We start from the raw sequence: 26,964 nt of genomic DNA, 5'->3' as shown, positions 1-26,964 counted from the left end.
GTAGCCCGCGCCGTTGTCAGGGGAACGGGCCCAGCGCCGGACGAGGCCCAGCCAGTCTGGGTCTGGCCTGGCCGCCCCTCCAGCCTGCTGGAGCCGGAGCCGGAGCCGGAGCCAGAGCTCGAGGACTCACCGGCCCAGTCTCCGTCCGGGATGGGGTCCCGCTCCCGGGCGCGTTGCCGCCCAGTCCCGGGGACCGTCCCTACCGCAAGGGTCTGAGGCGCGGCTGCCCCGGGGAGGGTGGAAGGCCAGGCGTGGGGCCCGAACCTCTGGCTGACCTTGGCAGGGCCCATCTGGCACGGCCTCCGCAGCGCGCAGGTGAGGAGTCCCCGCCCGGTTTCTCACCTCGGAGCCTGGCTTGAGCCACGGGGTAGCGGATGCTGCCGCCTGGCCGGCTTTGGGCTCGCTTCCGCCTGGAGCCAGTGGTCTGAGTTCCAGGGCCCGGGCAGAGCGCGGGGCTTCCTTTTAGCATGCATCAAGTTCACAGATCTTCCTTGAGCGCTTACTCTTTGCCAGGCTCTGTGCCAGGCGTGGGCACAGAGGACTCCCAACAGACGTGGCCTGTCTCCAGAACCCAGAGCATTAAGGAAGGGGGCTGGGAAGCGGATGTCATACATGACTAAAGTGATTTCAGGTCGGGTTAGGCTCTCTGGTATTGAAATGGAGGGGTTGGTCATGGAGGGTCTGTTTTAAAAGGAAACCATGGGAGGAGTTTTAGTTTTTTCTTTTTTTTCTTTGAGACGGAGTTTCGCTCTTGTCACCCAGGCTGGATGGAGTGCAGTGGCACGACTCCGGTCATTGCAACCTCCGCCTCCCGGGTTCAAGCCATTCTGCTGCCTCAGCCTGTGGAGTAGCTGGGATTACAGGCGCCCACCGCCACGCCCGGCTAAGTTTTATATTTTTAGTAGAGACGGGGTTTCACCATGTTGGCCAGGCTGGTCTCGAACTCCTGACCTCAGGTGATCCACCCGCCTCGGCCTCCGAAAGCGTTGGGATTACAAGCGTGAGCCACCGTTCCCAGCCAATTTTTTATTTTTTTGAGACAAAGTCTCCCTTTGTCACCCAGGCTGGAGTGCTGTGGTGTGAACATGGGTCACCGCAGGCTCCGGCTCCCGGGCTCAAGCGATCCTCCCACCTCAGCCTCCCAAGTAGCTGAGACTACAGATACCCGCCACCACGCTCAGCTAATTTTTTAAGGTTTTGGTAGAGATGAGGTCTTACTATTTTGCCTAGGCTGGTCTCGAGCTCCTGGTCTCAAGGGATCCTCTTGCCTCAGCCTCCCAAAGTGCTGGGATTACAGGTGTGAGCCACTGCAAGCGGCAGAAGAGTTTTTTATTTTTTGTTTATTTTTATTTTTATTTTCCAGATGGAGTCTCGCTCTGTCACCCAGGCTGGACTGCAATGGCACAATCTCGGCTCACTGCAACCTCCACCTCCCGGGTTCAAGTGATTCTCCTGCCTCAGCCCCCCGAGTCTGGGATTACAGGCGCCTGCTACCACACCCAGCTAATTTTTGTATTTTTAGTAGAAACGGGGTTTCAACATGTTGGCCAGGCTCGTCTTGAACTCCTGACCTCAGGTGATCCAGCCACCTTGGCCTCCCAAAGAAGAGTTTGGATGAGTTTCACGTTTGAAAAGCTCACTTCACTCTGGCTGCTGAGCAGCATGGTTGTGACAGACATACCGGGAAGTCAGTTGAGGGCCATCCTAGTTCTGCCAATCTAGCTGTGCCTCCTAAAATAACTCATTTAGTGTCTCTGAGCCTCAGTGTCCTCATGATGGGAGTGGGTGTTCTGTATGTTTTTTATGAGGAAGTGAGAGGCCAGTCACATCTGAAATCAGTGACTACAGGGATCTACAAGAACAGTTGGAAATGATAGGACCTTCCTTAGAGCTCTGTGAGGATTGAATGAGTGAATTCCACTGAAGCAGTGCCTGGCACAGAATGAGTGCACTCTAAATGCTGGTGTTGGTTATTATCATGCAAACACTGTAGGAGAGCGATGCTGGAGGTTTGGATTGGGGTAATGACAGCAGAGATGGTAAAAAAGTGGCTTGACTTCCATTACTGAAAGAGAGCTGGGTTCAGACACGGGTGAGGAGTGGTCTCTGCTTTTGTGGAACTGGTGGTTCACTGTGGGAGACGGGTATGTAAACAGATAATCACCATGAGATGCAGTAAAAGCAACAGTGGTGCTTAATTAGCCAGATTGTTTTGTTTTGTTTTTGTTTTTCTTTCTTTGTTCTGTCACAACTTTGTTCTTAATGACTGTTGCGTGGTGGGTGTTCCCCAAGGCTGGCTCCTGCAGTCATGAGTTGATTTCCTGGTTGAAGTCAATAACCTTGGCCTGTCTTCACTGGCCTTGTTTCTATTCTGTGTTACTCCCTCCTACTTGTCCCCTTTCCTTGGCTTCATTTGTATCCCAAACAATTTGCAGTGGTTGCTTCAGGAGGAGAATGGCACAGAAAATGTTTGCAAACCATGTCAACTCAGGAATAATTGGTGTTTCAAGCTTTTCTTGCCATAGCATCAGAATTTTTTTTTTTTTTTGAGACGGAGTCTCGCTCTGTTGCCCAGTCTGGAGTGCAATGGCGTGATCCCGGCTCACTGCAAACTCCACCTCCTGGGTTCAAGAGATTCTTTTGCCTCAGCCTCCCGAGTAGCTGGGATTACAGGCACCCACGTCCATGCCCGGCTAATTTTTGTATTTTTAGTAGAGACGGGGTTTCACCATGTTGGCCAGGCTGGTCTCGAATTCCTGACCTCAGGTGATCTGCCCGCCTCGGCTTCCCAAAGTTCTGGGATTACAGGCATGAGCCACTGCGTCCAACCAGCATCAGACTTCCACCTGTTGTTTATGAGAGAGAAAGCAAGGGCACAGCCACATCTGAGACCAGTGACTTGAGAGGTCTTTGGGAACAGCTTGAAGTTCCAGTTTAATTTTTGGTAGTTGTGTGATGCGCATCCGTTAGTTGAGCTAGAGCTGCTTCTCAGAATTTTAAGGCCAGAGACTTCTCTGGCACCTGTGGGGAATTTTAATAAACAAAGTACTTGTCCCTAAAGAATCTTTTGTAAATGACTTTTTGCAGTGTAAAAAACTGTGTACCATGAAGTGTTTTCTTTCTAGCTTCCCTTTAGGTAGTTCAACTGGGCATCTGTTAAATCTCAGTGAAAATTGTTTCAAAAGCAGATCCTGGGGGAAACGGAAAGTTCATTTAGGAATACTCATAGATAGAAAATCTCCCGACTGGGCACGGTTGTTTACACCTGTAATCCCAGCACTTTGGGAGGCCAAGGTGGGAGGCTTGCATAAACCCATGAGTTTGAGGTTACAGTGAACGATGATCGCACCACTGCACTCCAGCTTAGGCAACAAAGCAGGATCCTGTCTCTTAAAAAAAAAAAAAAAAAAAAAGTAGGCTGGGTGCAGTGGCTAGGAGGCCGAGGCGGGTGGATCACCTGAGGTCAGGAGTTCGAGACCAGCCTGGCCAACATGGTGAAACCCCGTCTCTATTAAAAAAATTCAAAAAGTAGCCGGGCGTGGCAGCGGGCACCTGTAATCCCAGCTACTCGGGAGGCTGAGGCAGGAGAATCACTTGAACCCAGGAGGCAGAGGCTGCAGTGAGCCAAGATCGCACCACTGCACTCCAGCCTGAGCAACAAGAGTGAAACTCCGTCTTAAAAAAAAAAAAAAAGTGAAAGAAAAGAGAAGAAAATTTCTCACATGGAAACCACAAGTCCTCTAGCAAAAGGACAAGATGCATGGGAACAAAAGTTTCCTGTGGAGTGCACTTTCCCTTCGGGTTCTGGGAGTCTCAGGTAGCTGAGTTGGCTGTGGCCAAGGATGAAGCAGGTCCTGCCTAGCAGCTCCTCTGTTGTGCTGTCTGGTTGTGTGATTCCAGCTTTGACAAGATCGCTAACGGTTCATAGGAAGTTCTGTGGCTTTTCCTCATAGCTCTGCAGCCGAGCATCTTAGAATTGCTTTCAGGAGTGAGAAAACATTTGACTAAAACCAAGCCCCCTTGTTAGGCAGGAATTCTTTGTCTGGCATGATAACAGGGCTCTAGATCACACGAGTGTGTTTCATCCACAAGGCAGCTCAGTGGGGCCAGGAAGGCAGGAGGTGACATCCCCTAATCATTTATTATTTGACATACTTTTTTTTTCAAAAGCAGTACATGCTCATGATAAAAATATATATATATTTGAACAGTTCGAAGGAGTACCAGGAAATGCAATTTCTGTCTTACAGCTCTTGGACCACTAGATCTCATTCCTAGGGGCTGCTCCTGTGTTTGGTTTCTTGCATTTCATTCTGGAGAAAATCTGTGCGTATAGGAATGTAGATATCTATCCATCCCCCCCGCCTTTTTTTGTTTTTTTTTTTGAGACAGAGTCTTGCCTGTTGCCCAGGCTGGAGCGCAGTGCGCGATCTCGGCTCACTGCAACCTCTGCCTCCCGGGTTCAAGCGATTCTCCTGCCTTAGCCTCCCAAGTAGCTGGGTCTACAGGCCCGCACCACCACGCCCAGCTAATTTTTGTACTTTTAGTAGAGATGGGGTTTCACCAGGTTGACCAGGCTGGTCACGAACTCCTGACCTCAAGTGATCTGCCCTCCTCAACCTCCCAAAGTGTGGGGATTACAGGCGTGAGCCACCGCGCCCGGCCCCCTTTGTTTTTATTCACTTGGTAGCTCCATCTACAAGCGTTCTTCATCTTGCTTTTTCACTTAATTGTGTATCAAAGATTACTTCATCCTTTTTTTTTTCTTTTTTTATCCCTTGTTTTTGATGCTGCCTAGCATTTTATTGTATGGATGTGCCATAGTTTATTTGTATTGTCTTTTGTCCTTTATTATTGCAAACAATGCTGCAATAAATCTTCGTGAGTATATGTATAAGATAAATACCTAGAAATGGAATGTCTGGGTCAAAGGGCATATATGTTCTAAAGTTTCGCCAGACTTGGACATTGCCAAATTGCTTCACTGAACTTTGTTGAAAGATGAGTACAGAAGAGATCCAAAGAAGTGGATCTGTGAAATTTGCCCCAGTGTTCCTCAGTCTGTGAGTGGCAGCTCAGGAACCAGAAAAGGGCTCTACTCCAGGCTCAGCCCTCTTCCTTTGATCCCACCTGCGTCTCCCCATTGGCAGTGCAGGGCCCTCCAAGCACCTGCTTCAACCCCATCGCTTTCTCCTCTGACCCCATCACCCTGCCCTCCCAGTTCCTTGTCCTCTCCTGGCAAACCCTCTTTAGTAATTAACTTGATTCTGAAGCCCTCAGGTAGCTTGCAGGAATCCAGGGATGCCCGCAGTCTCTCCAGGGCTGGTACTTTTCACCTTGGTGTGGTTCCTTTGAGAGTGCTAGGCATGAATTTCAGAACAACATTCCTAAGTGTTTTTTTTTTGTTGTTGGGAGCAGAGGTGGGCAGGAGGAAAGTGGGTCACTCATGTAACTATAATGTAGTTTGTAATGAGAACTTAAAATGTTAAGATTTCCTTCATTTGACTTAAGCATATAAATTAAGGTACCCAGGCAGGGCGTGGTGGCTCATGCCTGTAATCCTAGCACTTTGGGAGGCCGAGCTGGGTGGGTCATCTGAGGTCAGGAGTTCTTGAGACCATCCTGGCCAACATGGTGAAACCCCGTCTCTACTAAAAACATAAAAATTAGCTGGACGTGGTGGTGCATGCCTGTAATCCCGGCTACTTGGGAGGCTGAGGCAGGAGAATCGCTTGAACCTGGGAGGTGGAGGTTGCAGTGAGCTGAGATCGTACCACTGTACTCCAGCCTGAGCGACAGAGTGAGACTCAGTCTAAATAATAATAATATAATAATAATAATAATAATAATAATAATAATAATTATTAAGGTAGCCTAACCTTATATTGAAAACACCATCTAAGGCTTTTAGCAAGTGAATGTTAATGTGAACAGATTACTGTCATCCTGCCAATGGCTTTCACCTTGTGGGGGACAAGGGAGGGGCCTCCACAGCCCCTCCTGCCTGCCTCAGAAGCCAGGTGGGTCCTTGGCTTACCCAGGCCACGGGACACCCTCCTTCCTGTCTTTCCTTTATCCCAGCCAGCCTGACTCTCTATGGTTTGTTCTGTGGCAGTAGAAGGTACATGAAGAATGTTTTCCCAAGGCTGTGTACCTCTGAGCCTTGCAAAGATGCAGCTGGAGGTAGCCAGGTGGGCAGCAAGGAGCTTGTGGGCTTCACCGCCAGCTTCTGACCAGTTTCTCCCAAAGCACAGGGCTGCTGGGCTCTCTGCTGGGCCACTGTGGTGCCGCTTCCCCCATGCCCTCCTCCCCACTGGCTAGAAAGTTTTCCAAAGCACCTTGAGCCATTGGGTCACTCTCATGCCTTCAGCCTGCTTTGCCTCCATGTGGCTCTTCCAGCAGTGCCCATGTGTCCTCACCTGGCCTCCTAGACCCCTGTGATCTGAGCCCCGCAACTCCTTCAGTCCTATCTCTCACTGGGTACTGCTCTCCATTCCCTCCTTCCCCCACCCCCCACCCCCGCCACCTGTCCACCCTATGTTCTGCCACATTGGATGGCTGGCCCATGCATGGGCTGCCAAAATGCCCATTCACCCACTGCCCTGGTATCTGTTCATGTCCGTCCAGGTCCCAGAAGAGAAGCCCCTGAGGGCAGGCACCCGGTCTCATCTGTGTTTACATCCTAAGTGCGCAGGCTGGGCTCCGATAAGTGCTGACTGGCCAAGGTCAGAGGGTGCCAGCTGGCTACGTCGTTGGGGAGCAGAGCCACATGTCTTTCAATCTGGTCTCCTAGAGAAGTGCTGAGAGGGGAGCAACAGCCAGAGAAGTCCCGGGGTCTGGTGACAGTGCTTGGTCCCATCCATGGGCCTGGGAGCCCCATCTTGGATTCTCTCCGACCTCCCAGCCCTTTTAATCAAAATCTTTTGGGCCGAAGAAATTTGTAGCCACCAACTCTGCAGGAGAAAATGTCGTCAGTGAAGAGTGGGCTGGCCTGGGCATGCCTCTGGGCCAGCCTGGGCGTCTATTCCAGAATGCTGCCTCTGCCGAGGGAGGTCTGCCTGGCAGCACCATCCCCACATCCACAGCCTCAGACAAGTGCTCCCTTCCTGGGCCTGATTTGGAGTATCAGGTGGTATCCTGATTTGGAGTATCAGGGGGTATCCTGATTTGGAGTATCAGGGGGTATCCTGATTTGGAGTATCAGCGGGTATCCTGATTTGGAGTATCAGGGGGTATCCTGATTTGGAGTCAGAGACATCCCCAAGGCTGTAAGTGGCGGGCGCCTGGCTGCAGATGGTGACTCCTCCTGCCTCAGGAGTCAGGGATACAGCAGCGCTGGGGGTGCCTGTGGCCACTGCCAGGCAGTGGGGCCAGATCAGCTGCATGCCTCTGTTTTGCTCTTTGGAAACTCCTGCAAGGTGTAGGGTTGTTCAGGTTTGGGGATGGCAAAAGGAGAGCCAGAATTTAGGAATCCAAATTAATGGATTCCTTTCAAAGTAATTGCCCCGGTGATGGTGTCACTGGGGAGCTGATGTGCAAGACACAGAGATTGGCCCCAGAGCAGAACCATCCAACCCATTCGTATTCACAGGGCTTGACCTGATGACCTTTGACAATTCCACAATACAAGGACAAAGATTTGCTATCTTTGGGGACATGCAAAAGAAAGTGAGGGCTGGGATAGTGGGTCATGCATGTAATCTCAGTGCTTTGGGAGGATAAGGTGGGAAGATCGCTTGAGCCCAGGAGTTGGAGACCAGCCTGGGCAACATAGTGAGACTGTCTCTGCAAGAATAAAAAATAAATAGCTAGGCATGGCAACACGCCGCTGTATTTCTAGCTACTCAGGAGGCTGAGGCAGGAGGATCACTTGAGCCCAGGAGATTGAAGCTTCAGTGAGCTATCATTGCGCCACGGCACTCCAGCCTGGGTGACAGCGCAAGACCCTGTTTCAAAAACAAAAAACAAAACAAAACAAAGCAAGGCCGGGCACGGTGGCTCACACCTATAATCCCAGCACTTTGGGAGGCCAAGGCTGGCGGATCTCTTGAGTCTGGAGTCCAGGAGTTGGAGACCACCCTGGGCAACATAGTGGGACCCTGTCTTTACAAAAAAATAAAATAAAATTTAAAAAGTAGCCAGGTGTGGTGGTGCATGCCTGTACTTCCAGCTACTCTGGAGGCTGAGGTGGGAGGATCACTTGAGCCCAGGAGGTCAAGGTTACAGTGAGCTGTGATGGTGCCATTGCACTCCAGCCTGGGCAACAGAGCAAGATCCTGTCTCAGAAGAAAAAAAAAAACCCTAAACCCAAAACCCAAATACCACCAGTTGAATCCCTGGGGGAAAACTAAGTCCTCCATTTAGCTTTGAGATGGGACAACTCAGAGGTCACTTCAAATAATGCTCGGCTTGGCCTGCAGGACGCTCTGAGCCTCAGGTGGGCTGAAGGGCAGGGTGGCTAGGAGTGAGTGTCTGGCAGTCAGGGTGGTAGCCAGCCGGCAGAGGGAGATGGGCTGCGGGAGGCATGGGTTCACGACCCTGCAGAAAGAGGGCAGGGCTGGATGGATGGAAGGCAGGAGAAAGCAGGCCAGATGGCTTAGGGTGGACCAGGATTCCACACCATTTACTGTGCCCACGTTTCCTTTTATTTCAGATGTTTTCAAGTCAGCAAACATTTACTGAGGATCTACTATGTACAAGGTACAATTCTGGGTGCCTGGGGGAAGGGACATAGGGGACAGAGATGAATAAACCCCACCCAGCACATTGGCTGCCTTTGGGGAAAGTTGTCCTAATGAGGGCAGACATGAGGATTGCAAAGCGTCCCAAATGGCAAAGTAATTTGCCCAACAATGACTTAGCATAAGGGCCCCCTGACTCAGGGCATCAGGGAAAGCTTCCTGGATGAGGCAACCCTTGCAGTTGGCTCTGAAGATCAAGCCTCATTCTGTGGATTGAGAAGTGAGAAAGGTGATCCAGGAAGATGCACTGAGTCGGGGTCTGCGGCACCCTTTCTGCTTAGGTTCCCTGTCTCATGGGCAGGGGCTCCTGAAAGGAGAGTTCAGCTACCAGGGTTTTAGTCCCAGCTCCTGGCCTTCCCACCATGAGCGCAGAGCTGGCCTGTCTCCCAGGTGTGGCGCTGCCTGCCTGGGCTGTTGTCCCATCTTGGGCCCATATCCTGGGGATGGGGGTCTTCCTCCTGTAGCCTACCCCTTCTTGCCTGGCATTCATCCCTGGACACTGGGCCAGCTGTCCGGCTAGAGGGTGGCGGGTGGAGGGGGTGGTTGGTGCCATCTGGTGGTCTGGCTCTGAGTCCAAGGGCGTTAGCCCACCTTTCTGTACAAAACTGTACACCAGGCCCGGATTTACTTAGAGAAACGTGGTCATTTCTGCTGCTGAAGGGAACTAAAGAGGAATCCTTCCCTTCCTCTCATGTGCTGGCCCCTCCCCAGCTGAGAACCCTCAGGCAGCATGGGGCAGAGCTTCAGACTCCCCCAGTCCTAAAGGGATTTTCTGTCCACCGTCGGGGAGAGGGCAGATCCTCCTTCTGGGCACCCCATTCCCCGTTTCCCTGAGCAAAGGATAGCGGGGGTGTCTGACACTTGCATTTGGACCTCAGGAAGGAGGTGACTAATCCTAACAGAATCAGCATGTGTTCTCATCACTCTGGCCCCAGCCTGATATTGTTACCAGATGAGAACATGTCTTATTGGGTTTAACTGTGATGGCTGTGAAGACAGCACTTTGAGTAACAGGCAGCAGCACTGTGTCCTGAATAAACCCTGGGCCCTCCTACCTTGTCCTGGCCAGTCTAGGGCCAGGGTTTGCTTTGGGCTTTGAGACAGCAGCCCACTCCCACCCTCTCCCCACTGCCCATCTCTATTGTGCTAGGACCCCAGTTTCCCCAGCAGAGTAGCTGTCGCAGCCTACTCCCCCTGTGCTGAAACTTGGCTGCAGACACAGGCCCTGGGCTCCAGCCCGGCTTCTTGGGCTAATGCTCTCTCTACTGTTTCTCCCTCTGGAGATGAACATCTGCAACAAGCCCTCCAACAAGACGGCCCCTGAGAAGAGTGTGTGGACGGCACCGGCGCAGCCCAGCGGACCCTCCCCTGAGCTGCAGGGCCAGCGATCCCGCCGGAATGGGTGGAGCTGGCCCCCTCACCCGCTCCAGATTGTGGCCTGGCTGCTGTACCTCTTCTTTGCTGTGATCGGCTTTGGGATCCTTGTTCCCCTCCTGCCTCACCACTGGGTGCCCGCTGGCTATGCTGTATCCTTGGGAAAGCGTAGGGCTGGTGTGTGGAAGTGGGGAGGCAAAGGATGGCTGGCACAGTGGAGGCCCAAAGCCAGGTTGAGAGCCTTGGGGAGCACTGTCAGGAGAGCGGAGCAGGGTGGGCCCAGTCCTGAGGACTCGCTGCTTCCCAGCCTGTCTCCAGCCTCCACCTGACCTCTCCACCTGATAGCGTGAGTGGGCATGCCTAAAATACCTAGGAGCATGTCAAGCCCCACAAAAATGTGAATCCTGTCCGCAGAGGCACCACAGGAGCAGTCATAGAAGGAGGAGCCTCAAACCATCCTGATGCTAATTGTGTTCAGAGCTGAACAAAGGATGAAGTAGGGAGTAATTAATTAGTCCATCTATCGAAGAATTTTTCACTTTTCAGAGTCACCGTAGAATTCTTTTACATAGTAAGTGTCCTGGTGCCTTAAAATATGGTTTTATTCATGGACAGACTGTGCCCAGGACTGTTTATAGGCACATTGATTCTGTACATCAGACCCTCTTAGAGTGAGGTTGAATGTGACAAGAGATGGGATGGAGATACCTCGAATGCTCCTGGGAATAGTGACAAACCCAGACTCGCCTGAGCCCAGTGGTGTGATTGCCCCTTCCCTGGCCACAGCCCCCAGGAGCAGAGGATGTGGCTGCAAGGCCAGGGGTTGCAGTGAAGCAGGCATCTCTGTGCTCCTTTCCAGAGAGTTCCTATTTGAGTGTCCTTCACAAAGATGACTCCTTTGGGGAAGGTGAGGGCGGTCTAAGGGTGGTTGGCGGCGATAAGCCTAAAAGCCTGGGACATCGAGCCTGTGGTGAGCTCTGTCCCTGCTCAGCACCTTCAGAGCTGCACGGGAGCAAGCAGCTCCTGCCAGCTCTGTGGGTCTTTGCCTCCTCCTCTGTCTGATAGGAAGGCTCCTACCTGGAGCACTTAGGATATATGTGAGCACTAGAATTCATTAAGCCACAAATGTGAACATGCTCTTTTAGGAAACTGCAAAGCCCTGGGCTGGTGAGTGGCAGGGTAGGTATGTGGAGGGGGACCCTAGAGGAGGTTGTCATCCTCAGACACAGCAGTGCCATCTGGGGGCTTCTTGTTCACTAGAGCCCAGGGTCTGGTCATCAGCTCTGTGAATGGAAAACTGGACTTTCCCTGAGGTGACCAACAGGTCTTAGTGCTGTTAAGTCATGGGACATGGGAATGCGTCATGGGACATTCCTCCTGTGATCTGGAATGGACACGCCCCTCACTAGGGATCACCTGGGTTCCTCCCATCAGGATACCTGGGAAACCAGATTAACCAGATGAACAACCCCATGGCTTGTACAAGTAGAAGCAGAGCAAATCATGATAAACAGAAGGCAGTAGACTTTATTGAGCCCTTACATGTGCCAGGCCCTGCGTCAGCCACTTTACATGAATGATCTCATTTGGTCCTCATTGTAATCCTGTAAGGAGGTATTCTCCCCATTTCCTAATGAAGAAGCTGGGCACAGAGGTTCTGTGACTTCCTGAGATCACATAGCGGGCACCCAGTGAGGCCAGATGGGCTGCCCAGGAAGCCTGACTGTCCTGAGAGGGGCGGGTTGAGGGCTTTGTCTCCGCATTCAGGGTTCGTCTGCTTTGAGCATTGCAGAGGCTCACAGAACCACCTGGTTCGTGCCTGACCAGCCTATATGCTCTCCTTCCTTCCATCAAAGCCTTCTTTCTGCAGGCTCTCTCAGGTCCCCTGAGAAATGAGGTAAGGTCATAATGGGTACCAGGTACCCACCTTGGGCCTGGAACTGGCCTGGGTCTTAGGGATATAAGCTGAGCCCTAGGGTGCTGGGCCCCCAGCTGAAGGGAAGGCTGGTGCACTGGAGATGGTGATCACGCCACATGGTAAGTGCAGCAGACTGTGAGGGCAGGCGGAGGCCACCTACACCAGCATCACCGCATGTCCACAGGCACACTCGCGGCCTGTGGCTCCCCTCCTCCCCCGCCCCACCTCTCCCCACATGCTCTTAGCTCCTCCCCCTTCCTTCCTAACTTAAATCCAGTCAGTCATCCAGCCCTGTTGATATTGCCTCCTAAATAGACATTGAATTGGCTCCCGGTTTCTGCCACTGCCAACTGCCTCTCTTCCCTGGATGACCGCTGAGTTTCTAAACGGGTCCCACACACACGCTCTCACCTCGGCCAGCCCATATGCATTCCTGCTCTTTCCAAAAACCAAATCTGATAATGTTGCGCCCCAGCTCCAAGATTTCTAATGGTTTCTTCCTGCCTTAAGTAATGAGGCTCAAGGCCGGGCGCGATGGTTCACACCTATAATCCCAGCATATTGGGAGACCGAGGCGGATGGATCACCTGAGGTCAGGAGTTCCAGACCAGCCTGGCCAACATGCGAAACTCCATCTCTACTAAAAATACAAAAATTAGCTGGGCGTGGTGGCACACGCCTGTAATCCCAGTTACTTGGGAGGCTGAGGCTGGAGAATTGCTTGAACCCGGGTCGGGGGGCGGAGGCTGCAGTGAGCCGAGATAGCGCCATTGCACTCCAGCCTGGGCAACAGAGGGAGACCCTGTCTCAAAAAAAAAACAAAAAACAAAAGAAATGAGGCTCAACATGGCGTCAGGGCTCCGCATTCTGGACTCTGCCTCTCTCCCCCATTTCCTCTGATGTGATTTTCCCTGTCCTCTTCTGTTTCCACGGCACTGGTCTCTGCCTGGAAGCCCCTTGTCTCTCTCCCTGCTCCCAACACCCAGCTAAATTAGAGGCTGAGAACTAGCAGCCCATGGGCCAGTCCAGCCTGCAGATTTGTTTTTTTGAATTGAAGGATAGTTAACAAAGAAAACGCACAGATCTTAATGTTCCTTCTATAGGCATGTTTTTTAAATTATTTATTTCCTTAACATTTAAACATTGAGAGATCTCACATAAAAACCCAGACTTCTGGTTCCTTTTGAGCAGCCAGAAATTGGCCACACAGACCCTCATTCTTGCATTCTTGCAAGACAGCCGTGAGCTGGAAGCACACTTCAGCCGAACTGCTGGTTGGCACTCCACATGTTCCCCACAGCCACAGTCCCTAGCCAGGCCCCCTTTCCTCTTTGCCTGCCAGATCCCTGGAATCCATTCCTCTCTGTCTCAGCTGAGACAATACTTCCTCAGGTAAGCCTTCTGGACCCCTTCAGACTAGATGAGGTCACTTGGTTATAAACTGGCATAGTCCCACGAACTTTCTTCATTGTAATTAACCCATTATTTGATTGATATCCATGTTTTTGGGCAGGAGTGGTGGCTCATGCCTATAATCCCTGCACTTTGGGAAGCCAAGGCAGGCAGATCACCTGAGATCAGGAGTTTGAGACTAGCCTTGGCCAACATGGCGAAACCTTGGCTCTACTAAAAATACAAAAATTAGCCAGGCGTGGTGGCGAACACCTGTAGTCCCAGCTACTCGGGAGGCTGAGGCAGGAGAATCACTTGAACCTGGGAGGCAGAGGTTGCAGTGAGCCAAGATCGCACCATTGCACTCCAGCCTGGGCAACAGAGCGAGACTCCATCTCAAAAAAAAAAAAAAAATTCCATGTTTTCCACCAGACTGCAGTCTCTTCAGTGCTAGGGACTCTTGCCCCTGCCATATCCCCTCAATGCCTGTCACAACAAAAGACCTCAGTAGACAGCTGAATGAATGACCCTGGGGGTGAGGCGGGAGAAGAGTTGGAGCAGGCAGGGAGTAAATGTTTGCCCTCATTCCGTGTCTGAAGAGTGGATGGCATGGTGAGCACAGTAGCTGGTGATAGCAGAGAGGTTTGGGAGGAGCCAGAGGGAAAGGGACCTTAGCACTGAGCAGAGGAGTGAATTTCAGTCAGAGAGCTGTTGAGACCCACTGTAGGGTTGCAAGCAGGGAGGGCTTTGGGTCTGAGCTTTTAAAAACTTACTCTGAGACCATGTGAAGCATAGACTCAAGGGAACTCAGACAGAAGGCGCAGAGTTGGGAGGCTATAGAGTGGCACAGGCAAGAGATGAAGACTTGGCCATAGGGATAGAAGGGGTAGTGATGGCTACAGGATTGTCTCTCTTAGCTGTGCTGTGGCACATTAGGGCGGAGCCTGGTTTATGCAGATATGTAGAGAAATTTGGCTGCTGGGAGGAGGAGGAAGGGAGGAAAAGAGATTGGACAGCTGATGAATGAAGGATGGCAGATGGATGATGGGTAGAGCATGAATGATGGAGGGATGGTGTCTGCCTGGCTAGCAAGAGGACCAGTGGAATTTTGGGCTGAAGCGGGTGTGATCAAGGGAGGGAGAGTGGATGGCTGCCTGGGTGGAATCTATGGGTGAATTTTTACACATCAGACTTTGTAGCAAATTGTCAGCAAACTTGTCTCCTGCATTTGGCCCAGTCATTGAGCAGTTAGATCCTGGAAGAGCTGTGTTTCAGCTTCAGAGACTAGCCATGCTGCCCCTGGCCAGGCCCTGAACATGGCAGGCCATCCCAGACACTCAGCCCAGGACTCCAAGTGCCTAGATTCTTGGTAGGGGAGGTAGCAAGTGTCCGAACCCGTGTCTGCAAGGGGTTCTCCATCTGGCCCAGCTACTGAAAAGGGGGGTGGCTGCATCCCTTTTGGAGGTGACTTCCTATGAAAGCAAGATAAGGAAGCTGGGACTTAAACTTCAGGTTCTTGGACCTTAGGTGGGGTTGATCTCTTTCAGTCTCACATCACCATTTGGAATCTGAAACCAGAAACCAGCCTGAGGTCAGACCAGCCAGGGCCTGCACCAGGCCTGGAGCAGTGAGGCCAGGACCCTGCGATTGGGCACCTAGGTGGCGACAGCAGGCACTGCTGGCTGGCTGTGGACTCCTTTCCTAGATGGCCTCTCCCTCTTTCCATTTGGGGCATAGGGGTTACCTGGAGAGGTCTGATGAGGAGGCTTTGGGGGACTGGAGGTAGGAGGTGGCAGAGGCAGAGAATCTGCACAAAGCGGGCTGGCATGGCAGTGGGGAGTTCTCTGGCTGCAAGGAACGGGGCGGGACTCCCAGCCGGCAGAGTGGAGTGAGTCTTTAACCTGCTGGGCCAGTGCATGGGCGCCATCTTTGCTGGCCACCTTGTGGTGCACCTGACCGCCGTCTCCATCGACCCAGCAGATGCCAACGTGCGGGACAAGAGCTATGTGGGGCCCCTGCCCATCTTCAACCGAAGCCAGCACGCACATGTCATTGAAGACCTGCACTGCAACTTGTGCGACGTGGATGTGTGAGTGTGTGTGGGTGCTTGTGGCTGCTGAGTGTGCTGTGGGGTGTATGGTGGAGAGGGGGTGCCAGGGCTTCACAGACATCCCTGATGCCTCAGAACCCTCATGTTTTATGCAGTCAAGAACCTTGATGGCGTGACAGAGAATTGGGTTCCTGAGAAGGTGAGGAGAAGGTGATTGGAAACAGAAGATGAGGAGTAGTATTCCAGCAGTTAAAGGAGGAAACATTTGGCCCTGCCAAACATTTCTAATGAGCGGCTCTGCCAGTGACACCCTCACATCTCTCGCCAGTATTCCCATATAGGGGTGGGCAGGGGTGTTGATGCCTGACACTCACTGTGTGCTGAGCTCTTCCTGCAGCCACCCTGCATGGCTTTCACTTCATGGAGGAGGAAGAGCCCAGTGCTTAGAAAGGCTGATAGGCCAGACACAGCCACTGATAGCGGAGCCAGATTCACATCTGGCCGGCCAGGCCCCTAAGCAGATACTGCTGCCCTGGGGTCTACCCAGGAGGAGTCTGAGGCCCAGGGGGGCCAGGTGGCTTGCTCAGGTCCCTCTGCTAACATGGAGGAGTCACTACGTGCTGCGCCCCTGCCACCTTGGCTGGTCCCAGCTACCTCTCTAGGGGCCCGTCTCCACCCTTCTGGAGCCCCCCAGTCTCCAGGTCTCGGGTGGGGGATCAGGGATGGGGATATGGCCCAAGGCCAGCCCCCACCAGGAAGCCTGTTGAAGGGGTCTGTCTGCAGACTGAGCAAGCCCCTAGCCTTAAGGCGCCAAGGACTTGGACATGAGGCCATCCTGCCATTCACTGGGCACCCGCCAGCACACTTTCCGAGCAGCTGCTCCAGCAGCTGCTGCCCATTGCAGGGCTCTGCCCTGTTCTGGGGGAGGGGTTGTGCCTTTGGGCCTTCCCCGGTGCCTCCCTGGGCTGGGAGACTTCCCCTGAGCCCCTGTGGTGAGCACCTGCATGCTCACGCGGATGGCAGCCTGCACTTCTTTTGCCTCTTTTCTCCTAGTCCACACAGACTGAAGTTTCTGGAAAAATGCCAGTACCGTTCCTATAGAATGGCAGGGAAACAGGGGCCCACTGCCGGAGGTGTAGGGAAGGGCAGTGCAGGGGTGTCGGGAAGGGCAGTGCAGGCCCTGGGCCCCCCGCCTTGCTGTCTGCAGCTCCCTGGGCCCACACCTGCATCTTCTGGCTTCTCTCAGGGTCTTTGCTTGGAAAGGACGCCCATTTTCTGTTTCATGGCGCATCAGCTAGGCGCACAATCCCAGAGCAGGAGGGGTGCACCTCCTTACCCCTCCTGCGGCCTCTGGGGTCCCCCAGCTCTTCGGGAGCGCTGCCTCCTCCAGGGGACCCACCCCGCAGCGCCTGCAGAGGGCGTGCGCGCTCCTCGTCGCCTTGCTCGGGGCTGTCTCAGGCCTGGCGCTTGGTCCCTCCACAGACCCCACTCAACCACCCCGACCGGCCCGGCCGCAGAGCGGGGAATGAGCCGGTCAATCGCGCTGTGCCCCCTCTCCCTGCAGGAGCGCTCGCTCCAAGCACTGCAGCGCCTGCAACAAGTGCGTGTGCGGTTTCGACCACCACTGCAAGTGGCTCAACAACTGTGTGGGCGAGCGGAACTACCGGTGAGGACAGCCCGGCCGCACGCGGGCCTGGGGATGCACTGTCTGAGGGTGGGAGCCACAGACCTTGCAGCTCGCATGGCAGGCGGGCAGGGATGGGGATGCTTCAAGGACCTGTGCCCGTTTTATGCGGGGGTGCTGCCCAGAGAGAGTGATGCTCCTGGGTGCCGGCTGAGATGGCCAAGGGTGGGCCTGGAATCTTCCACCAAGCTGGCCCAGAGAAATGTGGGCTGCCTGATGGGGTGGCCACCCATCTTCAGTTTTGCCGTATGCCTTTGGCTTCTGAGGAGTTGGGGCTGTGGGGTCACCCTCAGCCCTCTGAGCCCATAGCAATGACCCTACAGCCCCAACTCCTATGGGCCTTCTGAGGCTGGAGCTCCGGGGAGCTGACAGCGACCCATGGCTGGGCCCAGGCTCTTTCTACACAGTGTTGCATCCGCTTTACTGGGCGTCCTGCTCCTGGTGCTGGTGGCCACATATGTCTTTGTGGAGTTCTTTGTCAACCCCATGCGTCTGCGCACCAACCGACACTTTGAAGGTCAGTTTAGGCTCTGGGCCTATTCTCACCCCCAACCCTGGTCACCCGTCACGTCCCCGGCTGAGCACACGCTGCCTGTGCCTTGCAGTCCTGAAGAATCACACGGATGTGTGGTTCGTGTTCCTGCCTGCCGCCCCCGTGGAGACCCAGGCCCCTGCCATCCTGGCCCTGGCCGCCCTGCTCATCCTTCTGGGCCTCCTGTCCACAGCCCTCCTGGGGCACCTGCTCTGCTTCCACATTTATCTCAGTAAGTGCCTCCTGCATCTGCCTTCTGGAACGCAGGGGTCCTCAGATTGCAGGAAGGTGCCCAGTTGGACGGTGGACCCTGAAACCATGCCCCTGCTTAGTATGGGCTCACTATGGTGGCCAGGTCTCACCCGATGGCTTCGTGTATTTGGGGACACTGGTTTCAGCCTGGGGCTGGTTGTCCTCCCTCCTGTTCTGAGCTCCAGAGTCCCCCTTCCACCGCACTGAGCCCTCTCCTCCCCACACCAGTGTGGCACAAGCTCACCACCTATGAGTACATCGTGCAGCACCGCCCACCACAGGAGGCCAAGGGGGTTCACAGGGAGCTCGAGTCATGTCCTCCCAAGATGCGGCCCATTCAGGTATAGAGGGTGAGGGGTGGGAGGGGGCCTGGGTGTGGGGGGTGTTGGGCTGTGCAGCGAGCAGCCAGTGAGGAGACAGGGCAAGGGAGGCAAACCTGGAACAGCCGCTGGGGGCAGCAGGGACCGGGCTTGTGCTGAGCGTGTGCCTGCTTGCCCAAGCGTGGGCACAGCCAGAGGGAGCCCTGTGTTTCCCGGACCCCACGTACACACCTGCCCAGGCGCCAAGCATGCGCGGGAGGGCATGGGATGTGGGAGCCTGGAAGCAAGCAGGTTGGGGCTGCAGCAGGAGAGAGAGGGATGGACCAGCGACGGGGTCAGTGATGGGTGGCCAGGATGGAGCCATCACTTCTCCTCATCCATGACCTTGAGCGCTTATACCCATTACCCTAATTTATGCTTAGAACAGCCTCTTCTGCAGATGTGCCTACTGAGGCCTAGAAGGTTAACCACAAGCTGGGTCTGGGAAGAGTTAAGGTCTCTACGCTCTGGCCGGCCTGGCCAGGCCGGTGGCTGACCATCCTATCCCCATTCCCACGCCCCATGGCTTCCTGAGGTCAGCCGCTGGGGTGGGGGTGATCCAGTCATCAGAGGAGCCCCTAGGGACTAGGAAGGCGGGGCCCAGGCAGGCTTTGCTGGGGGAAGGCTGAGCCCTGGATCCCGAGGCCTCATGGCAACTGGACACAAACAGAGGCTGGTGGGTGGGTTGGGGAGGGCCTAGGACCCCGCCTCTCCTGTTCTTGTCACCAGGGCTGGACACTACTTGTGGGCCAGGCTGCCAGGACTGGGCAGGCCTGGGCCTGGGGCGTGCTGGCTGTGGGTGGCGACTCCACTGTTACACCACCGTATACCTGCCCCGGTGCTGGGCTCTGATGGTGGCAGCTGTGCTGGGGAGAGGGTACTGTTTCCAGCCCCACATCAAGAGGAGACGGAGGCCCAGTGAAGTAGGCAGGAGACTTTCTCAAGCCTCATAGCCAGCACCCACTGAAGCAGGGCAGGCTTTTTGGCCCTGCCCTGCCAAGGCTTTGGGGCCAAATGTGGCCACAGCAAAGACATTTAATTTCTGTTCTGTCCATCTGCAGGGACTTGAGGGAGGCGAACCCGGGGGACAGGAGTGGTGTTCTTGTCCCCTTTTACAAAGCAGAGAGCTGAGGCTGAGGGCCCAGTACCATTCAGGAATGTACACTGTTTTGAAGGTCTCTGAGACAGTATCCTCTGGACAGCCATGGCGAGAGAGGACAGGGCTCTGAGTGGGGACTCACTGGGGACGCTTTCAGACTTCTTGAGCTGGCTAGGGCCTGGCGCCTTTCCCATCCTGGCCCCTCAGCTTCTGAGACCTCCTCTACTGCTGGCCCCTCCTCTGCTCCCCGCTCTGGAGCCCAGGGCCCCCCAGTGGGCTTTGCCCCTCTGCTGGCCCTGGAGGGTCACTGAGTCCACACTGGGGCAGAAAAGAGGTGTGGGGGAGAGTGATCTTGAGGTTTCCAGTCCCTGTGACTGGCCTCTGACCCCTGACCCCACGCTCCTCGGCCCAGGCTGGCGCCCCCACACCCCTCTCCAGAGCAGCAGCCAGGGCAGAGGTTGGGCGGGGCCGCTGGCTGGGCTCCTCCCCCAGATCTGTCAGGGCCCTGCAGGCAGCCACCCACCCCCACCCCAGCAGGAATGCAGGAGGGGCCCCTCTCTGGAGCCGTTGCCCCCAAACATAGGCTTGTTTTAGAGACGGCCTTGCTGTTACAGTGTCCTCTCTGCATTAGTCAGGACGCCTCCGTCTCCATGGAAACGGCTGCTGAACTGGCGACAGCTGTCCGGGTGCTCCCGGCAACCCCTCCCGGCTCCGACCCCGCCCGGGACCCGCCCCCATCCCGCACCACGCCCTTCCTGGGCCTGCTTTCCCCAGGCTTTTGTTTCCTCACCTGGAGTCCTTCTGGGCAAAGCTGGGGCGAGTCCTGCGGGCGGGGGTGCAGGACTAGGCCACTCCTGCAACCCCCTGGCCTCAAGGCCCCTTTGCTCTCAGGGGTCGCGTCTGCACCCTCAGGGTTGCTGTGAAGATCAGGGCTTGCCCATAAGCCTGGTGTTCAGTGGGGCTGCGGCTCTGTTTGTTCCACCACCTGCTACCTTCCCTTTTGGTGTAGTGGCAGGGAGACCACCGCACGTGCATTTACGCAGCCCCTTCTCGGCAGCCGGGATCGTGGCTGGTCCTCTGTGAGGGCGAGGGGTGTGCCCAGGACTCAGCTCTGCGGGAGCTGGTGGATGCACACTCAGGCCTGTTTCTCAGCCAGGGGAAAACAATTGGCTCAGAGGCTGGATCCCTGGGGACACCAGGAGCAGGTGCGGGCAGCTCTGAGCTTCCCACCACTCCCTGGCTGAGCCTCTCTAAACTGGGCCTATAGACCCATGGGGGCTGGGAGCCTTCCTGCAGGAGGCAGAGGCTGAATAGATGAGGTAAGGACCTGGGGATGGGACAAGGGCCAGAAATGGGTGTTTTAAGCCTTACCCTACAGATGGGGTTTTCCCAGCATGGCTGGGAGCCTGGCATGAGGCCTGAGATGTCCCACAGAGGCCAGTGAGGGCAGGACTGCGTGGGCTTAGGGCTCAGCAGGCTCGGGAGCCACACCTGGCCTCCCAGCCTCCTTGACTTCCACCTTCCCCAGGAGATGGAGTTCTACATGCGGACCTTCAGACATATGCGCCCAGAGCCCCCTGGCCAGGCCGGGCCAGCAGCAGTGAATGCCAAGTGAGTGCAACCTGGGCATGTGCCACTGGGCATCTCCAGTTAGCATGGCAGGGCCATCGAGGCAGGAGAAGGGGTTAGGCTAAGGTCGGGGCATGGGTCTGGCCCTTCTCTGAGCTAACAGGAAGGGAAGCTTCTCTCAGCACCTCCAGTGGGGAGGGATTTGGGGAACAGGCCCCAGGCTTACCATCCTGCTTCCCCCTCAGTCCCTCCCAGTTTCTTGCCACCCGTGGCCAAGCGGAACCTCCACCACCCTCTTCCCCAGACACTCTCGCCCTGCCTCCCCGGATCCGACCCCAGGTAGGAGGGACTGTGCTGGGCCTCCGGTCCAGGTGGAGTGGGATAGAAAGAAGCCTCTACCCTGGCGCTCGCCTCTGCTTCTTTTGGCGATGTGGGGCCCTCAGGCTCCCCCGTGTCTCTGCAGAAAAAGAGGAAGAGGCGCGTGTATAAAGTGCGAACGTCTGAGACCTCGGATCCGGCGTCGGGTGAGCGCCTCTCCCTGTCCGGGTCCTGCTCTGGGAACTCGAGGGAGGGGAAGGCAGAGCCACAAGCGAGCCGCAGCCACTGGGCTCATGTTCCTTTCCCCTGCGCAGGGCCTAGGGCCCCCGGCCGCCGCTCCAGCTCGTCGACGGATTCCGCGGACGACAGCCCTGTGCACGCCGCTGGCCCTGCCGGTGCCTACCACTCGGCGTCAGCAGAGTCCGTGGAAGAGATTCCAGTGGCGCAGACGCGCCTGGGCAGCGCCGCTCTGGCCGCCCCGCGGGGCCGGGGCCGACAGCCCACGCTGGCGCGGCAGGCTCGTGCGCCCGCCGTTTTCGTGAGCCCGAGCAGCGGCGAGCCCAGGGCGCCGGGCGGCCGGGAGGCTGGTCTGGCTTAGCTGGGCCAAGAGGCCGGAGGGCCGAGTTAGAGCGGCCGGCCCGACTCTCTATGCAACACCCCATCCTTGCCGCACCGAGTGCACTTTAGGGGCCCCTACGGCCGGCGGGATCGGCCTCCCTCCCCCACGACTCAGCAATACCCGCCCCACCGGCTGTGATGCTCCAATAAACTTTTTTATGCTTTTGCGGACGTCGCGCTTACTTTCTTAATGGCAGGGGCCACGGGCCATCCAGAAGCCCGACCCTGGCCAGTGGACCGGGGGCGGGGAGGAGGTCTCTGTACAGTAGGTAGCCACCCAGGCTGCCCTGTGGAGGTGCTCAGGTGCGGCTCGTGGTTAGGAAAGGCCTTAGAAGGCGGCCTGGAGGAGGTTATTTTTCTTAAAGATGGGCTTTGCACTGGGAGGCCGAGAGAAAGCAGGCTTTGGGCTCCGAAAGCAGCAGTGGGCGCTGAGGCTGCGAGGCCGTGGAGAGGTGGCGGCGAAAGGAGGGGGCCGAGCCAGGAGGTCCCGCAGCTTTTCCCCGGCAGCAGGGCTGCCTTCGCATGCCAGCATCCTGGGGCTGGGCGAGCGCGATTCGCTCGTGGGGAGTCCCCTCCCTTCTTCCCCACTGCTCCAGGTTCTGAATCCTACCCAAGAGAGCATGGGAGTTGTGGCCTGGGGGTGCCATCCGTTCAGTGGATGGCAGTGCTCTTGAGCCAACCGTATACCCCTGTCACTGAGGGAGAGCTCCTTCCCGATTCCCCAAGCCCCACCAATGCCCCGCTGCAGCTCCCCAGTGGCCTCTGGTTGACTCTCTGGGGAGCTGGATCTCCTCTGGAGATTGGGGCCGCTTAGAGCTTTAGGCACATCCCGGGATGAGAGGCTGTTTCCTCAGGGGGCCGTCCGAAGACGCCCCGAACTGCAGAGCGCTGGTCTCGCCGTCGCGAGGACCGCGGAGTTGCGGGGGAGGGGCGGGATGCGGCTCCCGGAGAGGCTCGGGGAGGGCGGGGCCTCGTGGGCGGGGCCGGCGTGACCTTGGTCACTCTCCCGCCGAGACAGCCTCGGGGGTGGGACTCGCTGTCTCTATGGAGACCGAGAAACAGGGGATAATACGGCGGAGCCGCCTGGGCTGCAGTCCCACCCGGGAGCCGGCAGGGAGCGGAGCTGCGGAGCCGCCTGGTCTCCCGCGTCCATCGGTCCATTCCTGCGTCCTTCTGTCCGTCCGAACGCACACTTCAGGAGCAGCCGCGAGGTAGAAGCCCATAGGAGACCCAGATGCCCGCCACCCCAATCAGTATCCTGCACGATGAGGGTTGGGGGGAGCAGCCTGGAAAGGGTCCCAACCTCCGGCGGTCCCAGCCGAGGAGCCAGCTGAGCGGCCCTGCCCTGGCCCCAAGCATTCCACCTCGCAGCCCCCACCTCCTGGTCCGGCTGATTGATGACTCCAGCTGTCCCAGTGGGAGCGGGACGGGTGGCTCCAGTTCACGGGTGTGGCCACTCCATCCATGGCCTGCAGACCCATGGGGCTGCGGCCTGCAACCCAGCGCCACCTGACCGCGCTGAGATGACCAAGAATCCATCTTTCCACGGACAGGAGTGAGCACTGCACGCAGGATCCGCCCAGTGCTTGGGCCAAGCACCCTGTGGCATCCAAGCTCCCCTGGACGTTACCCTTGGTGAACCAAGTGCGGGTCTTGGGGTCCCTGGTGGGAGGTTGCACCCAGGGAAAGGGAAGGGGAGTGCAGCGTGGACTGGGGTTATGGTCCCTGTAACGTAGGAGCCACCGGTGCTCACAGTCCCAGAAACTGCCACTTAGGGATGGGAGTGTGGTCACTGGCGAGGAGTTTTCGGTGGAAGATGGGGCAGCCGGGCGGAGCCCAGGCTGTGGTCACTGGAAGCCCTAGTGTAAAAGGCAGAGCTAGAAGATGGTTGCTGAGACCGAGGGTGTGGTCAGGAGGTGGCAGTGGAGGAGGGGGATGTGGTGGGGAGGTCTCTACACAGGGGATCTCCGCATAGTACCTGGGAGTCTTATAATGTTAGTGTGTGGATGTGGACTGGGGCCTTCAGTGCAGGCTGAGGGTGTGGCCAGAGGGCTGAGGGTGTGTGGACAAAGGGGTGCTGAGGGTCAGGGCGCCTTGATAAAGGGCTGCGGGTATTGGAGGGGGTGAGTGGCTGAGGCTATGGTCAGGGGTCTCAGGAAGGGATGCAGGTTTGTGGCCAGGGGCCTCAGCCCCAGGGCTGCGGGTGTGGGGATGGAGAAGGCTGCTGTGCAGGCTCAGGGTGTGGCCAGGGGTCTGCAGCGGAGGGCTGTGGGTGTGGGGGGCACTTTAGTGCTGGACTGTGGGTATTACTGGGGTCGGCGCAGGCTTGTTAGTATATATGTGGGGGCTGGTGGCCGAGGGCTGTGGCTGTGGGTGTGAAGATGGAGGATGGAGGGCTGAAGGTATGGCCAGGGGTACAAGGCCCAGGGGGTGGCAGGCCAGGGCTGAGTGCACAGGGTCGCTGGGAATGTGGGCTGGTGTGGCCAAGTTCAGGGCGTGGCCAGGGGAGGTCTGAGGTGTAGACATGACGAAGTGTGTTTCAGCCACAGCCCCACTTGCCAGCACGACTCTTGGGGTTCGTAACTCTACAGCCCCCACGCTACTAGCCCCCAACCTCCTGCTCCCCCAAAACTCCACAGTGGGAGGTTACAGCCCCAGTCGGTGGCAAGGGGCCAGGAAGCCACGGTTATGCCCTAGGCGCAGGGAGTGCTGGCGTGCCCCACCCGTGGGCCCCAGCTTCCCAGCCCAGCCCAGCCCCTCAGCACTGGGAGCTTCTCCCTGAGCTGCCCTGACACCATCCTGCCCTTAGCAACATTCTCCAAGCAGCACCACCCTCCCTTAGCAACCGTCTCCAGGCTTCACAAACTGTGGCCAGGCCAGCCCCAAGCTCCCCTCATGTTTTTGTTTAACAGCAAATAGTAACAAGGCCTTGCTGGACCAGCTGCACCCCTGCCCAGGGCATGCACCCGTGCCCAGACTGGCTCTTGCTGGGTCCTCATGACCCTTACAGAGATGCCGTCCTCACTGAATGCCTGCCCGACCAGCAGCCTGGCCTGGCCCCAACCCAGCTTGGCATGGAGCTTCCAGGGAGGGGGCCTGCTCTGCCACCCTCACTTCCACCCAAGCAGGCCTTGTGCCAGGGCCAGACAAAGCCAGGGCCCCAGCTGCTGCCCTAACAGTCTTTCTGGACAGTGCCACTCTGTTCCCAGCCTGCTGTGGGCATCATTATTTCATCTGCTGAACCCTGCTGAGAGCCAGGGCTGGTATTAGTGACAAGACCGTGCCTCCCGGGGATCTTCCTCGGGGCTCTGTGGCCCAGGGCGACAGTGACTGGCCCCTCTCCCCAGGCAGCTCCAGCACCAACTCTGTAGCAGAACCTGCCCAGGTCTTCCAGGTTTGAGGTAGAGGCTGGGATGTTCTGGGCTTGGGGGAGGGGAAGGGCAGATTGGCTGGGAGATGACCCAGGTGGGTCTCTATAGGGTGGCATGGCAGCGAGCACAGACATCGCTGGGCTGGAGGAGAGCTTCCGCAAGTTTGCCATCCACGGTGACCCCAAGGCCAGTGGGCAAGAGATGAATGGCAAGAACTGGGCCAAGCTGTGCAAGGACTGCAAGGTGGCTGATGGAAAGTCCGTGACAGGGACCGATGTGGACATCGTCTTCTCCAAAGTCAAGTGAGCCCTAAGCAGCCCCTGCTTCTCATGTTCCCAGGAGGTGGGGAACTGGGGGGCTGGAACCAGGGAGGACATCAAGAAGGGGTCAGGGAAACACCATGATCACGAAGGTCGTTCTTCCAGGGCAAACCTTATATCTATTGCCCTCCAGAGTTGCTGACCCCCACGATTTCCCCAAACGTGGGAAAGAAATGCAATTGCATAATTTGTGGAGGCAGCAAATGTGTTTGAGCTTTCCCCTGGGGGAGAAAAAAGAAAGGGGAACCCTCATGGTGCCCACATGCCTGTCAGGGGGAAGTCTGCTCGGGTCATCAACTATGAGGAGTTCAAGAAGGCCCTGGAAGAGCTGGCAACCAAGCGATTCAAGGGGAAGAGCAAGGAGGAGGCCTTTGATGCCATCTGCCAGCTGGTGGCAGGCAAAGAGCCAGCCAATGTGGGTGTCACCGTAAGTGCCCTGCTGGTCTCGGGTGGCCACGGAATGGGGTGTGGGGAATCGTGGCTGTGGGTGGGAAGGGCTGGGCTCCCTCATCAGGTGCCCCTGGGGAAACTCTGTCCAAACAGAAAGCAAAAACAGGGGGTGCTGTAGACCGGCTGACGGACACCAGCAGATACACGGGCTCCCACAAGGAGCGCTTCGACGAGAGCGGCAAGGGCAAGGGCATTGCGGGACGGCAGGACATCCTGGACGACAGTGGCTACGTGAGCGCCTACAAGAATGCAGGCACCTACGATGCCAAGGTGAAGAAGTGAGGCTTGGGAAGACCGCCCCGCCAAGTGCGGCTGCCCCTGCCAGAGGCTCAGGCCTGGGTCTAAGGGGCACGTGGAGCAAGAGATCCTGGTCCCCTCCCTGCTGGACCTGCCACCCAGAGCTTCCTGCCTAGTCCCACCGGGCCGGCCCACCAGGCCTCTGACCCAGGCTGCTCTGCGGCCCCTTCCTCCTCCTCTTCCTGCTCCAACTTCTGTCCACCTGGGGACAGTCTGTGCCTGTAGCCTCATGACCCCAACCCAGCCCCAGGCATGGCTAACCCCTGCCTGCTTGCCTCATATTTAAGCTGCTGCTCTGGCCAAGTGCCTAATTTTAACCCAGACCTCAATAAAGACACCTTTTGTACCAATATGGCCTGGTTGACGATGATGGGGGAATGACATTCACACCCCAGTGACCCCCTCAGTGTCATCACCCCGCTGCACGCCACACACTGCTAATCACTCCCCTTCCCCTGGCAGCCTTGCCCAGAAAAAGGCACTCATGAGTCCCCTTCTGTTAGCACAGAGCCATTCTGTCTGAGGAGACTCCTGAGGAAGTCCAAAGCCCTTTAGCTGGGCCTGACGGGAGTCCTGACATCAAAGCTTGCCTTCCTGTGACCAGTGCCTTGGGTTTGGAG

The 26,964-nt window shown here is 56.5% G+C and overlaps 2 protein-coding genes across 16 annotated transcripts; both read left to right on the top strand.

Moving 5' to 3' along the window:
- Positions 1–22,077, top strand: ZDHHC1 (zDHHC palmitoyltransferase 1). Of its 12 annotated transcripts, none has more exons than XM_019012336.3 (12): positions 1–315; positions 8,654–8,700; positions 10,025–10,267; positions 15,339–15,514; positions 17,040–17,141; positions 17,552–17,676; positions 17,765–17,923; positions 18,172–18,284; positions 20,930–21,012; positions 21,216–21,309; positions 21,434–21,494; positions 21,603–22,077. In XM_019012336.3, exons 2-12 carry the CDS (start codon positions 8,692–8,694, stop codon positions 21,884–21,886), a joined length of 1,449 nt encoding a protein of 482 aa, XP_018867881.1. In that variant the 5' UTR covers positions 1–315; positions 8,654–8,691; the 3' UTR covers positions 21,887–22,077. The 12 variants fall into 12 exon arrangements, with proteins under 12 accessions (XP_018867881.1, XP_004057860.1, XP_018867883.1 ...); XM_019012338.3 differs by having other exon boundaries at positions 12–315; positions 21,275–21,309; positions 21,414–21,494; XM_063700298.1 differs by having other exon boundaries at positions 12–315; positions 21,275–21,309; positions 21,603–21,677.
- An 881-nt stretch (positions 22,078–22,958) lies between these two features.
- Positions 22,959–26,696, top strand: TPPP3 (tubulin polymerization promoting protein family member 3). Of its 4 annotated transcripts, XM_055366168.2 has the most exons (5): positions 22,988–23,117; positions 23,460–23,550; positions 25,386–25,579; positions 25,871–26,024; positions 26,141–26,696. In XM_055366168.2, exons 3-5 carry the CDS (start codon positions 25,392–25,394, stop codon positions 26,327–26,329), a joined length of 531 nt encoding a protein of 176 aa, XP_055222143.1. In that variant the 5' UTR covers positions 22,988–23,117; positions 23,460–23,550; positions 25,386–25,391; the 3' UTR covers positions 26,330–26,696. The 4 variants fall into 4 exon arrangements, with proteins under 4 accessions (XP_004057858.1, XP_018868325.1, XP_055222143.1 ...); XM_004057810.4 differs by lacking the exon at positions 23,460–23,550 and having other exon boundaries at positions 22,959–23,117; XM_019012780.3 differs by lacking the exon at positions 23,460–23,550 and having other exon boundaries at positions 22,966–23,117; positions 25,871–26,012.
- Positions 26,697–26,964: the final 268 nt, after the last annotated feature.

The sequence above is a fragment of the Gorilla gorilla genome, chromosome 18 (assembly GCF_029281585.2).
Source record: "Gorilla gorilla gorilla isolate KB3781 chromosome 18, NHGRI_mGorGor1-v2.1_pri, whole genome shotgun sequence".
Taxonomy (NCBI): Eukaryota; Metazoa; Chordata; class Mammalia; order Primates; family Hominidae; genus Gorilla; species Gorilla gorilla.
The sequence above is the reverse complement of the archived record's forward strand: the minus strand, read 5'-3'. Positions and strand labels throughout refer to the sequence as shown.

Coding starts and splice junctions, on each gene's coding strand:
- ZDHHC1 (XM_004057812.4), top strand. Junction 17,924..18,171: donor CTGCTTCCACATTTATCTCA/GTAAGTGCCTCC, acceptor TCCCCACACCAG/TGTGGCACAAGCTCACCACC. Junction 21,013..21,274: donor CCAGCAGCAGTGAATGCCAA/GTGAGTGCAACC, acceptor CCTCTTCCCCAG/ACACTCTCGCCCTGCCTCCC.
- TPPP3 (XM_004057810.4), top strand. CDS start 25,392: ATGGCAGCGAGCACAGACATCGCTGGGCTGGAGGAGAGCTTCCGCAAG. Junction 25,580..25,870: donor ATCGTCTTCTCCAAAGTCAA/GTGAGCCCTAAG, acceptor CATGCCTGTCAG/GGGGAAGTCTGCTCGGGTCA. Junction 26,025..26,140: donor CAGCCAATGTGGGTGTCACC/GTAAGTGCCCTG, acceptor CTGTCCAAACAG/AAAGCAAAAACAGGGGGTGC.